General features: G+C 48.7%; 3 protein-coding genes and 1 non-coding gene across 4 annotated transcripts; 1 reads left to right on the top strand and 3 right to left on the bottom strand.

Moving 5' to 3' along the window:
* Window positions 1-417: 417 nt before the first annotated feature.
* Window positions 418-1925, bottom strand: LOC100272548 (PsbP domain-containing protein 2 chloroplastic). The gene is made up of 3 exons (NM_001147016.1): window positions 1588-1925; window positions 1294-1449; window positions 418-1066 (listed from the first exon to the last, which is right to left on the bottom strand). The coding sequence occupies exons 1-3, from the start codon at window positions 1921-1923 to the stop codon at window positions 815-817; spliced, it is 744 nt and encodes a 247-aa protein (NP_001140488.1). The 5' UTR covers window positions 1924-1925; the 3' UTR covers window positions 418-814.
* Window positions 1926-2654: 729 nt separating this feature from the next.
* LOC103641657 (seed biotin-containing protein SBP65) lies at window positions 2655-5228 on the bottom strand. Its single transcript, XM_008664986.4, has 2 exons — window positions 3486-5228; window positions 2655-3404 (listed from the first exon to the last, which is right to left on the bottom strand). Exons 1-2 carry the CDS (start codon window positions 4860-4862, stop codon window positions 3042-3044), a joined length of 1740 nt encoding a protein of 579 aa, XP_008663208.2. The 5' UTR covers window positions 4863-5228; the 3' UTR covers window positions 2655-3041.
* A 209-nt stretch (window positions 5229-5437) lies between these two features.
* Window positions 5438-9238, top strand: LOC100191823 (uncharacterized). The gene is made up of 11 exons (NM_001360686.1): window positions 5438-5633; window positions 5725-5763; window positions 5970-6061; window positions 6673-6922; window positions 7090-7209; window positions 7299-7374; window positions 7469-7677; window positions 7810-7918; window positions 8059-8151; window positions 8252-8412; window positions 8507-9238. Exons 1-11 carry the CDS (start codon window positions 5469-5471, stop codon window positions 9071-9073), a joined length of 1881 nt encoding a protein of 626 aa, NP_001347615.1. The 5' UTR covers window positions 5438-5468; the 3' UTR covers window positions 9074-9238.
* Window positions 9239-9438: 200 nt separating this feature from the next.
* Window positions 9439-9510, bottom strand: TRNAM-CAU (transfer RNA methionine (anticodon CAU)). The gene has a single exon. It is a non-coding gene; the product is annotated as a tRNA-Met (tRNA).
* Between the last annotated feature and the right edge of the window lie 2881 nt (window positions 9511-12391).

Below are 12391 nucleotides of genomic sequence, written 5' to 3'. Positions count from 1 at the left end.
TGATAATCACAAGAATTCAAGTGTTAATATACATACATTTTGCAGCCGATATCGTGAGAACCAAGGATTTTGGCTTCTAAATATGCCGTGATGATACCTTGATCAGGAAATGCAGAAAAAAAAGAAAAAAAAACAGGAAGACATGATGATGTGCCTCATCTCTAGAGCAGTCTGCTATAACATTGCCTAATCACTCTAGCATGTCCATATAAAGTTTGTATGATAATAATTTTATGAATTACAAAATATCGTTATAGCAAAACAAACAACTTACTCCTAATTCCATGAAAACAGGAACGGATCCTGCAGTTTCTATGATTAGGAAAATTATCGCTTGCTCCTTATTTTCATCTAACCGTATATCACAGCTGCTTCAAAAATTGTGCCCAAGTCAGCAGTCAGCACAGACCAGCATTTAAATGAAGTGATCCTGGAATTCAGATAAACTTTAGGGAGTTCAATAGGCGTTACAGATTTTTCAAGGAATAACACTGCCACCACCCCACGCTTTGTCCAGGATATTACAGATGCAGTAATGCCAGGCTAGGAATCAAAGGTCACAACATTTTACTGCCTGGTGACACAAATACTACCAATCTGTAGAAGATGAAGCTCATTATCTGAACTGAAATTACTTATAACCTGAAATCACTGATAAAGGTGCAAGTGCAACAGTATTGGACACATGGACACTGCAGCTATTTTGGTCAGCACTCATTTTACAAACAAACAATTACTTGCGACTGTATTTTCAAGTGAAAGAAATTCCGAAAATAAGAAAAGGTGCCATACCTCGGCTATAAAAAAATATCACCTATACAGAATCAAAAGAATGGAGAACTTTTTCCAGAACGGTTCTTGTCTCCCTGTCCAAGGGCTTCTCCTGGGTGTCTGAATAGGCTATGTTGAGCAGATAGAGCTTCCTTGAAGCGACAAACGCACCCGAGAAGATCCGCTTCATCCCTCCCCTTGTGCTGTCCAGCGTGTACTCGATCTCATACACTGTCAAGCCACCATGACCTGACCTCTCTCCCACTGAAATCACCTCGGCAGACTTGGTACTTTCCTGTTTTACAAGCGAAACGATTCAGTCAGCTGCCAGGAAGCTACCAGTGCCGAAGATCTAACCAGCTGTACATAGATAACAGGCATCAACGAGAACCTCCTGAATCCTGATCAACACATTAGTGGTCCATACAAATAGTGTACTTCAAATGTCAAGCTCACAAGTCGCCCTGACCGGAGGCACTGCAAAGTTGCAATGCCAAGAGAATACTGTTCGTGCATTTCTACCTTTTTCTTCTCTGCTTGCAGAAGCCTGTCCGCAACGAACTGCGGCGTCCCGAACTCCGCCAGCGAATTGAGCCGGACAGGGTTCACGACAACCCCAATATTGTTGCTCCCTTTTCCCTCCTGCTGAAACAGCGCCGTCGCGCCCGCCTTCTCCACCTTCACCAACCACAACACGGCTTCAGAACAGCAATTCCACATGCGCAATCAACAACCCCAAAGCACACAACTCTCCTGCGGCCACGTTACGTGGTCAACGCAGCATCGACGTCGTTCAGGTCCAAACTAATCCCTTACCTTGGGCCAGGAGGCCGGCTTGAGGAGGGTGAAGCCCTGCTCCTGGTCGGTGTAACGCTCCAATGCTAACCCCTCAGAAGCTCCGCTCTCTCCTTCCGCCGTCTCCGTCTCCAACTCCGACGCGGAGGCGACGGGGAGTTGCGGCGACGGCGCGGGGACGGGGACGACAGCGACAAGCAGCGAGCCAGCGGCGGACATCCTCCGGGTCAGAAGTAGCGGAGGAGAGGAGACCTCGCATTTGAGCGCGAGGGACCGGGCCCGATACAAGCTGCGGCGGTGGCGGCGCGCGAGCGAAAGCGGCGGAACGCGGCGGGGACAGACGGCGAGGAGTGGCATCGGTTGTTTCTGTCGCCGGCTATGCCGCTAGCGCTGTGGCGTCTGCCTGACCCGCCGCGGCGCCGCTCGTTATCGCACCTTGGCACTGGCTGGCAGGCCCACTAGTAATTGCTCGTCAATGGGCTGAGGATGTGGAACCGATTGGGCCGGAAACCTATAATACTCTACTAGTTGCGCAGGCTGGCACAGACATGGCTATGGGTGAAAACCCGCTGCCTATTATTTGCCCAACTCAAACCCAATATACATGGAGAAAAAAATAAGCTCACTAAAAAATATCCATAATTTTGCTAAACTCATGCGGGTTTCGGATACCCACTAACATCAATATAAAATAATTTATCACATTAATAAACCAGAATAAAATAAACCGAGATATAAGGAACAAATGATAATTAATTTTAGCTTAAACTTTTTTAACTTTTTTAAGTGAAGTTTAAAACCTATTCAATTAATAATATTATAATTAATAATATTATAAGATATATTGAATAATATTATAAAACATATTTATAAGAAATGTTGATTTTAAAGCGAGTTTTAAAAACATGAGTTTACGAACATGTAGTAGAAGAACAAACCTACCGACATATCCATTGGGTTTCCATTTAAACCATTAATACCATAGATAGAGAAGTTGACCAAACTTATATTCTACTAGACACCCATACCCTAATTGAGAAAAACCCACCTAATTTCAGGTACCCATTGCTAATAGAGAAAACCATTGCTAATAGAGAAAAACCGACGGGTTTTGGATAACCATTGCCATCTTACACCATACACCAGTAGTCAAATTCTATTGGCATTTTATGAGGACCAGCCGTGCCGGGTCAGCAGCCATACCATCACCACAACCAGTCCACCACGAGACAAGCACGCCCTGCTGACCTCACATTATCAGATAAGACTAGCCTAAACTTACACATATGAGTATTACTTGGTACATCCAAAGTACACACTAACCCTACTACTACCCAACACAAGTGAAACAGAAACCAGCCGAACACAAACTGAAGCCTAAACTACGGGGAAGTCGCCAACGTGAGTCGTGACACATCTACATCAGAAACTAGTAAACTCCTACAAGAGACCACGAAGCCACCCATATCATCAACCTAGCAGGCGGTGCCCGCGTGCAGGCGGCGCGCGAGGTGCACGAGGTGCCAGGTGAGGGACATGAGACAGAGCACGTTGCACAGGGACGAGTAGCCGTTGAGCTGCTTCAGCCGCCTGCTCAGCCTCACCGCCCGGCTCTTCGACATCTCCGCGTCGGCTGTTGCCGTCGCCGGCTTCGATTGCTTGCCAATCCCCGTCCCCGCGCCGTCCCCGGGAGCTGTGCGTGCTGCGGCCGCCGCCGTCGGGACGGTGGTGGTGCCAGCGGTCGGCGTGGCCACGGTGACCACGGGCGGGTCGACGATGTCCGCCATGTCACGTCCCCGGCCTTCTTCCTTCTCCACTTTCATCCTCTCAAACATCACCTGCAAGTGCACATTAGAGATACCCTGTGAGAATTGCGACAGAACATACGCACGCGACAGAAGCAGGCGAGCTCAACTTACTCTGGTGGCTTTCGGCTCGAGCAGCAGCATGTTGGCGAGGACCAGGCCGAGCGCGGCGAGCAGGTTGAGGCTCTGCGCGCGCGACGCCAGGGACCCGCGCTCGCGCCCCAGCAGGTGCGCGGCGAGCGCCAGCCCGACGCCGTACGCCAGGGCGCGGAAGTACACCGGGAACAGCTTGCTCTGCACCACGCCGAGCTGCTGCCGCGGCAGCGCCGCGGCCAGGACGTGGCTGGACACGAACGTCACCCACACGCAGGCGCCGTAGGCGGTGGCGAAGCCGAGGAGGTGCATCACGGCCGTCGCGGTGCGCGCGGCCTCCCGGGGCGCGCCCAGGAGGTACGCGGCCGCGTCGGACGCCACGCCGCGCGCCCGCCGCGCGATGTCGGTCAGGTTCTTGCCCACCTCGGCCGCTCTCGCCTTCGCTTCCTCCTCGGCCTCCGCGGCCCTGTCCGCCGCGCGCTCGGCGGTGTCCTCCGCGCACTCCTCGGCTCTCTGGGCGATGTCGGAGACGCTGTCCCTGGCGCTCTGGACGGTGTCCTTGGCGCTCTTGGCTGCCGCAGACACCCTCTCCTTTGCAGCCTTCGCCGCTTCGGCTGCTCCGTGCTGGATGCCTGACGCCCTCTCCTTCGCTTTGCTGGCAGTTTCGCAGACCTTGTCCTTGGCGCTCTTCACTGTCTCCTTCCCCTGATGCGCAGCGTCGGACGCCTTGTCCTTCGCGCTCCTTACGGCATCCTTCCCTCGCTGCTCGGCGTCCGACGCCTTGTCCTTGGCGCTTTTCATCGTCTCCTTACCCTTCTGCACGGCGTCGAACGCCGTGTTCTCGGCGCTGTCCTTGGCATCCGAGACCGCCTCCATGGCGCCCCTCGCCGCGTCCTCCGCGCCGTGTTCGACGCGGGACACCGCGTCCTTGGCTCCCTCTTCCACTTTCCTGCCGGCGCCGCAGAGTCTATCCTTGCACCGCTTGACGGTACCGAGGACACCGCCCTTGGCGCTCTCCTTGGCGTCGGACAATCTCTCCTTGCCTTCCTCTGCCGCACCGGCCACCTTGCCGGCCGCGTCTGAGACCACGCCCCTGGCCTCATCAAAGGTTCCGCCGTCGCCCTCGACGCCGTCCAGTGCGTCCGGGGGCAGGACGCGCGTCTCCTTGACCTTGACGCTGCCGCCGCCATCGGTCGACAGCGGGAGCTCGCGCTCGTACTCCACGATTACCACGCGTCGGCCCTCCCGGACGATGCGGTCGCCATGATGTGGGGCCGCGGTCGGCTGCGGCGCTGGGGACCAGACCCCCGCGGCTGCCAGCGTGGAGAGGATGAGCCCGATGGCCACGACGTTCATCATGGCGGCGGCGTGTCGGTGTCGCATTTGGTGAGCAGGCATCAGCTGTAACAAGAAGTGAGCTATCTTGCGGTTGCGAATTGCGAGCACTCTCTTCGCTGTAGCTTGCTCCGCCGTGGCAAGCAGCTTAAATTCGCGGCCGCCGATAGTTGTAGAAGCTACCGAAGGTGTAGCCGTGGTGTGTGCTTTTTACACGTGGAACAACGGCGAGGCGTGCGATGGGGCACGTATAGCATGTCCACGAGCACAGGAACGACACGCGTGCGAGCACGCGGCGGCGCCTGGTATGGTTTCGGTTCTCGCGCTTGGGAACCTCTCGCGGTCGGCTGTTGAAAAGCGGTTGCCGGCGGGGACCTCTCGGGATCGCGCTGTTGAAAAGCGGCTGCGTGGTATGGTCACCGCACGGGCAGCCCAGGGAAAACCGGCCCGAGACCACGCGCGTGTTGGCTTTTTTAGCAATATAGGCCGGTTTCATCAGCCCGGGTTGCTCGGCCCGATGATAAACAGAAAAGGTCCACCATTCGGCTCAGAGGCCCAGTTACTTCCCGGCCTCGCGCAGTCGTGCTGCGGCTGTTCGCGGGGAACGGTGTCCGAAAACCCTACTCGGCCCAGCGCACCGCTCGGCTCCCCGCCACCGCCGCAGCCGAGATGGAGGACATCGAGGACGTGCTGGGCGCGGCCGGCCTTTCTGGCGGCGGAGCGCCTCCGGGGCTCCGCCTCCCGCTAGCCGCCGTCGCGGTGAAGCCCAAGCGCCGGTCGTCCAGGGTCGCACAGGCGCCGCCTCAGCCCGAGGCCGGGATCCCCGGCACGCAGGTAACGCCGTCGCTAGCGGGATTCTTAGAGATGCTCCATCTGCTAGTGTGATCTGATGTTTGCGCCGCCTCTCGTGCGTTCTGTGTTGCAGACGATTTACGTCAAGACATTCGGGTGCTCACATAACCAGGCAAGCTTCCCTCCTCACTAGTTTAGTTTCAGCGTATACTTTTTTATACGAGCTTCCGAAATAGTCATTGTGCTGGTATGAAAGACAGCATAGTTTCTGTGTTGGTGTCTTATCGAGCGTCTAGGACAAATGCTGAGAGGCCAATGGTTTTGGTGTGCTATGTGATTTGACATATTGTAACATATCTTCCTTTTCCTGCTCCGCAGAGTGACAGTGAATACATGTCAGGTCAGCTCTCTGCATTTGGATATGCGATCACTGAAGATCCTGAAGGAGCCGATTTGTGGCTAATTAACACGTATGGTCCATTTCTTTGTTTGCTGATTGCTCATAGAAGGCTAGAGGTATAACAGTAAATCAATTTAACTTGACCAGGAATCTCAAACTGTTATGGCTTGGATTCACAGCACTGAATATCATCTATTTTCTTGTACTTCACCATTCAGTGGACTGTACTGTCTAAGTGGCTAGGTACGTAGGCTATGGCTAGCAGATCGTGCGTGCGCACTGGTTTACACTGTAGACTACACTGTTTATAGAGTAGAGTTTGAAATAGGAGATGAGCATGATTAAGCTGCTGGAGATAATCTGCCATGTTTGGCGGGGCTTCCTGTGGCTCCGGCTCTGTGCTACAGTACCATAGGAGTCACAAAACATGGCTTCTTCGGGTTCCCAGTTTATTTCGTGAGGAGAGAGAAAAACCTTTAGTGTAAATAGTGCGGCTACAGTGCTGTTGCTGAGGGAGCCGGAACCACAAGAAGCTATACCATAGTCGATTTCCAATTTTCCATTTACGATGGCTAGGGCAGTGATATTTAGAGACAAGGGATAATTTTATGGCAAAACCCAACTCAGAGAAAGAAAGATTAATATGTGGATGTAGCTTAACATTGACTTGTTCTATTCCAGATGCACAGTGAAAAATCCAAGTCAATCTGCAATGACAACCCTCATATCTAAATGCAAGAATGCGAACAAGCCACTTGTAGTGGCTGGATGTGTACCCCAAGGAAGCCAGGGCCTCAAGGAGCTTGAAGGTATTAGTATAATTGGAGTTCAACAGATAGACCGGGTTGTTGAAGTGGTTGAGGAAACTTTAAAGGGACACGAGGTTCGCTTGTTGAGTCGGAAAACATTGCCGTCACTTGATTTACCTAAGGTATAAGTCGTACCTCTCTGTATTTTTTTAAAGCAAAATACTTGTGTCTTTCCAGTATTATGAGCACATGTGTGTACAATTTTCTTGTTTATTAAGCAACTTTGTGTGCTAGTGCAGTTATCAGATCCTGTAACCTTATTTCTGACTCTGTAAAACTGGACTTACAGGTAAGAAAGAACAAGTTTATTGAGATTCTTCCTATTAATGTGGGATGTTTAGGCGCCTGCACATACTGTAAGACAAAGCATGCTCGTGGCCATTTGGGAAGCTATACTATTGACAGCTTGGTAAGTATATTCAGAATGTGTCTATTGTCGAGCAATGCTGCTGCTGCTTCAAACTCCAAGTAAATCATTCGATCTTCAATTTATTGCAGGTGGATCGTGTGAAAACTGTCGTCTCCGAAGGTGTCCGGGAGATCTGGTTGAGCAGCGAAGATACTGGTGCTTATGGTAATCTCAATGTCCAGTTCTTTCTGGGTCTTCTAATGATAGATGCATGGTAACTACATGGTAATTTCCTACTTCTGGCTTGCAAAATTTTCAGGACGGGATATCGGTACAAATCTTCCAAATTTGTTAAATGCGATCGTTGCGGAGCTTCCTGTTGACCAAAGCACAATGCTCCGCATAGGCATGACAAATCCTCCTTTCATACTAGAGCATTTGAAGGAGATAGCTGCCGTTTTGTGTCATCCCTGTGTTTACTCTTTCCTCCATGTCCCTGTGCAATCTGGAAGCGATTCTGTTTTAAAGGTATAGTTTAACTCGAACTCTTGTTCTCATAAGCTTTTTAGCAGCAAACGCACAACATGAATAATCTTTGTCTCTAACTTATATCCTGTGCCTTCACCTCGATCTAACTCAGTCTATGATTGCACATATAAGGCAATGAATCGTGAATATACTGTTGGCGAGTTCAGAAAGGTAGTCGACACTCTGTGTGAGCTTGTCCCTGGAATGCAAATTGCTACAGATATTATCTGTGGCTTTCCTGGTATGCCAAGCAAGTTCTCAGTTTAGCGATTCGCTCTGAGTTATTTTTTTATGAGTACATCTGAATAATATTTGATTAATTGAATGCCACAAAAGATGTTGCTGCTAATAGTTTGCACTGAACCGACATCCCATTTTCAGGTGAGACCGACGAAGATTTCTCTGAGACTGTTAACCTCGTAAAGGAATATCAATTCCCTCAAGTCCACATTTCGCAGTTCTACCCCAGACCAGGTAAATTGTTCTTCCCCAAGCCGCAATGTTCTGTAAAACTACAAGTCGTGGTTGTCGATATCCTTTTCGTACACATACATCTACAACGTGATCTTTGTAGGGACGCCTGCTGCTAGGATGAAGAAAGTACCAAGCAACGAAGTGAAGAAGCGGAGCCGTGAATTGACTTCAGTCTTCGAATCGTTTTCGCCATACCAAGGAATGGAAGGCAAAGTAGAGAAGATCTGGATCACCGAGATTGCGTCTGATGGTGTTCACCTGGCAAGTGCATACCAATTCTTTCTTGCCATTAATTGCTGACTATGTTCGTGCCGGTGCAAAAGCTTACCCTGAAACGATCTTTTTTCCTGCACAGGTCGGACATACCAAGGGATACATCCAGGTGCTGGTAACTGCTCCTGATAGCATGTTGGGAACGTCCGCGGACGCGAAGATCACGTCTGTCGGACGATGGTCCGTCTTCGGTGTAGTGGTAGAAGGATCTGTTGCAGTCATAGAAGCACCAATACAAACTAGTGCCGAACTGCAGGAGGAACACGTACAGAATCAGGTGGAGGAAGCTGGTTGCTGTGCCACCGACTCCTGTGGCGCCTGCGCGTGCTCCAATGAGGCGCAACCGTGTGGCCCAGACCGATGTGGAGATGCACTTCGTGCCCCGCAGACCTGTGGTGGTGACGTTGTTACAACTCGCCAGGAGGCACTCCAGCCTACGCTCGTGAGGAGAAGCGTAGATGGAACCACGAAAGGAAGCGACAGTACTGCGGCGCATTCAGCAGGGAAGGAACAGCGGGTGGAAGTAGTGACTAGGCGTGGGGTAGATATCGACACGGTTCTGTGGTGCGGTTTGGCCGCGAGCTTCGCTGTGACGGTAGCCCTGCTTGCACTCCTCACCAGCAAGATTTTGTCGACGACATCACACTAGGGCTAATAAGGCGAAGCTTTGTAACTTGTGGTTTGGTTCTTGAGCGTGTCGCTGGATCGATTTTGGCGGTCTCTTTCTTTACTTGATCCGCCTGTATGTCGTTGCAAAAAACTGTGCCACTGTATACAAAAACACGTGGTTGCAAACAAGTTTTCTCGTTGCTTTCGGGTGCTGGCTGCATCAATGATCAGGGTTCCATGAAGGTGAAGTACATTATGTGTGTTTGCCACCGTGCTAAAAATAGCCGAAAAGGGGAGCAGGTGCTGCCAAACGAACAGGTCGGAGAAACGATTGAGCAGGAGGGAACCAGACAACAGCAGCAAACAGACTGAAGCACAAAAAATCGGAAGAATAAAAAAATTCTTTATCGGAGCCAGGTTTCGATCCTGGGACCTGTGGGTTATGGGCCCACCACGCTTCCGCTGCGCCACTCCGATCTACGTTAAACAGCTTGAACATAATATTATATATGCGATGCCAACAGCCCACGTACAGATGTACATCCCCGCCCCGCCGTCAAGACTGAAAATCTCACTTGCCTATTAATTTGTGATTCAGTAGGTGCTGCTCGGTCTCCATAAGGTACCATGTGAAACAAGAAGAAAGAAGTCTTGGCCTTTTTTCTGACTTGGTCATGACTCATGAGTACACAGTTCAAACAATACACTACAGGAAGTGAACGAACAGCTGGGGTTAACATAGATGTCGCCGCAGGTTGCATGATGCAATTTTAGCAGAGATGCCTCTAGTAGCAACTGCAACAGATAATCGCCAGCAGGGGATGTAGAAAGTGACAGATTACTATTATTGCAACGACTCAACCGATTATGTGTTTATGTTGATTTTGAATGATTTTTAACCAAACGAATTTTATAGAAACTGACTGAAAAGCTGAGCGTTTGGCAGTCCGCAACAGCTTTTGCTGGCCAGAAGCTCCAAAAAGCTGAAACAAACAGGGGCTAAGTACTCACGCCAACGCTCACAGAAAAAGGAAAATTACAAACCCTAATTGGGTCCAATCCGGCCCATGAAACCAGACACTGGGTTTCAGATGACAATAGGCTCTTCTGTCAAGTGCCGCCGTGCCTTCACATCCGCACACCCTCAAGGACAACCCTGCATAAGTACACCTTTTGTCAAAAATAAGTGGAATGCCTTTATAATTGGTATGCAAAAACTATCATATCAAATCGGCATAATTCCAATATGTGTACTTCTCGGTTACCCAGGTGCTTGCCTATATGTTCACGCGTCTATCATCTACCTCCTCCATCCATCAATGTAAGGTGTGGTTTAGATCAAGAAGATCTTCAAAAGTGGATTTTGACCCATTGGCCTCTGTATTCCCTTACACTATATCGACAAAACGCTACAAAATCAACATCATATTTAAAACATTTTGAATATTAATCTACTGATGTACACTGAGCATGCGTGTAATTTAACTAATAACTGTTTATTGGTTACAGTCTGTAACGATTGACTTTTCTTTTCAAAACAAAACATGCTTTATTTGTGGTAGACAAACGGAGTACAAATTCTCGCGTTTCTCTTCAATGTGCATGACGTAGGAGTGACATTGGTACTCTAGAACTTACGCCTGGACAATTGTGTTCTGTGACAGATGCTGAAATCTCTCGAGGTGGCAGTACAGCAGCTGATCGTCACCGGGCGTCTCTGGTTGCTGGAGAAGGGTCCGAGGCCGAGCACCAGGACGGGTCGTCTGAAGTTTCTGCACGGGTTTGCGTGGCGGGAAGCCTAGTTGCTCTAGTATGAGGTCTGAAGATCACTTCATCCTGTGCGGTTGCAAACCCTCCGTCTGCAAACCCTGTCACATCGTATCTTTTATTAGGTGTGTAGTTAAGGCTAGACCGGCGTTTGGTCCAGAGACTAAAGTGTAGTGTGCACCACATCAAATGTTTGATTTTCATAAATAACGAGACAACTTTTCTTAAGCCTAATCAATTCATAATTACAAAATGTAAACGGTAGCATTTCATGGGAGAATCATGGACTAATTGGACGTAATAGATTTATCTTGTTGTTCATTCTTATGTGTGTAAGTGGTTTTATAATTAAACTATATTCAATAATTCTAATTAGCATTTAAACATCTGATGTGACATAGATACAATTTAGTGGTGGAAAACAAACGACATGCTCTAATTCTACATTTAAATTAGCTTGTTTTTATGTTGAGTTTTTAGAAACTACTATTCACCGTCCCTCTAGTGTGATATCCTGGTCCCGTCGGATGGTGATATCTTGATTCAAGGCTTAATAGAATTAATAGTGTACTCATAGCAACAAGGTGTATCTTCTTTTTAGAAAGAATATCTCGAAAGATCTCCAAGTTAAGCATGATTAGCTTGAAGCAATTTAGGATGAGAACAAAGTGCGCACAAAAAAACTCATGTTGATCTGTGAGGACAATATATGATAATAGAGAGTTGTCAGGAGTAAGTACCGCCGGTCTGGAATTCGATGTGGTGTTATATCTAGTTGGCTATCTCAATCTCATGTCGCTGCTAGATCTACCATTGGTTACAGGTATGGTAACCGCACCCTTAAGGGCTTGTTCGGTTAGCTCTCAATCCATGTGGATTGAGTGGGATTGGATGGGTTTGAAACCCAAACAAGTCAAAACTCTTCTCATTTTTTTCCAATCCTATCCAATCCATGTGTTTTGGGAATAACCGAACAAGCCCTAATTAGGTGTGATGATAATGGTGCAATACATACTGTTGTTCCTGAAAGAAGATTAGATGTCGATGGAGACCATCAACATGGTGGCATTGATGAACATGACTGATGTAGCGTAGGGCAGGAAGAAGGAAAGTGAACTAGAGAAAGATGACAAGTAGGGGTGTAAACGGTACGGATATTATCCGACTATCCGACCGTCCGAAGAGGCTAATTATTCGGTTGGATAGTTTTTTTTGGATATCCGCAAAATTTTCGGATTTCGGATTCGAATTCGGATAGTACAGTTCGGATATCGGATACAAATATGATATGACTGATATCCGTCGGATTTCGGATATCCGGATATCTTCTCGGATAACTGTCCAGATTTCATATTTCGGATATCTGGACATCTACCCAGATATCTTACCAGATTTCAGATATTCGGATAGTTACATGTGGAATCGCCCTAAATATCCAAGTTTCAACATAATCAATACTTCACTTTATCATTTTCATATGGGGATTTGAGGTTATGTTCTTATATAATGTTTATTGTTCCTGGTAACATATTTGCAATTTTTGGTCGATAGTGGAATATTTTATGAATTTAAATGCATTTTGATAATTTTC

This window comes from Zea mays, chromosome 10 (assembly GCF_902167145.1).
Source record: "Zea mays cultivar B73 chromosome 10, Zm-B73-REFERENCE-NAM-5.0, whole genome shotgun sequence".
Taxonomy (NCBI): Eukaryota; Viridiplantae; Streptophyta; class Magnoliopsida; order Poales; family Poaceae; genus Zea; species Zea mays.
The sequence above is the reverse complement of the archived record's forward strand: the minus strand, read 5'-3'. Positions and strand labels throughout refer to the sequence as shown.

Bases quoted from the DNA above. Each gene is read 5' to 3' on its own strand.
- LOC100272548 (NM_001147016.1), bottom strand. From the start codon at position 1,923: ATGCCACTCCTCGCCGTCTGTCCCCGCCGCGTTCCGCCGCTTTCGCTC. The intron at 1,450-1,587 runs GTAAGGGATTAG...TGGTTGGTGAAG, and splicing joins AGCCGGCCTCCTGGCCCAAG to GTGGAGAAGGCGGGCGCGAC. The intron at 1,067-1,293 runs GTAGAAATGCAC...CTTGTAAAACAG, and splicing joins TGCAAGCAGAGAAGAAAAAG to GAAAGTACCAAGTCTGCCGA.
- LOC103641657 (XM_008664986.4), bottom strand. From the start codon at position 4,862: ATGCCTGCTCACCAAATGCGACACCGACACGCCGCCGCCATGATGAAC. The intron at 3,405-3,485 runs GTAAGTTGAGCT...GTGCACTTGCAG, and splicing joins TCGAGCCGAAAGCCACCAGA to GTGATGTTTGAGAGGATGAA.
- LOC100191823 (NM_001360686.1), top strand. From the start codon at position 5,469: ATGGAGGACATCGAGGACGTGCTGGGCGCGGCCGGCCTTTCTGGCGGC. The intron at 6,062-6,672 runs GTATGGTCCATT...GTTCTATTCCAG, and splicing joins GATTTGTGGCTAATTAACAC to ATGCACAGTGAAAAATCCAA. The intron at 6,923-7,089 runs GTATAAGTCGTA...CTGGACTTACAG, and splicing joins CGTCACTTGATTTACCTAAG to GTAAGAAAGAACAAGTTTAT.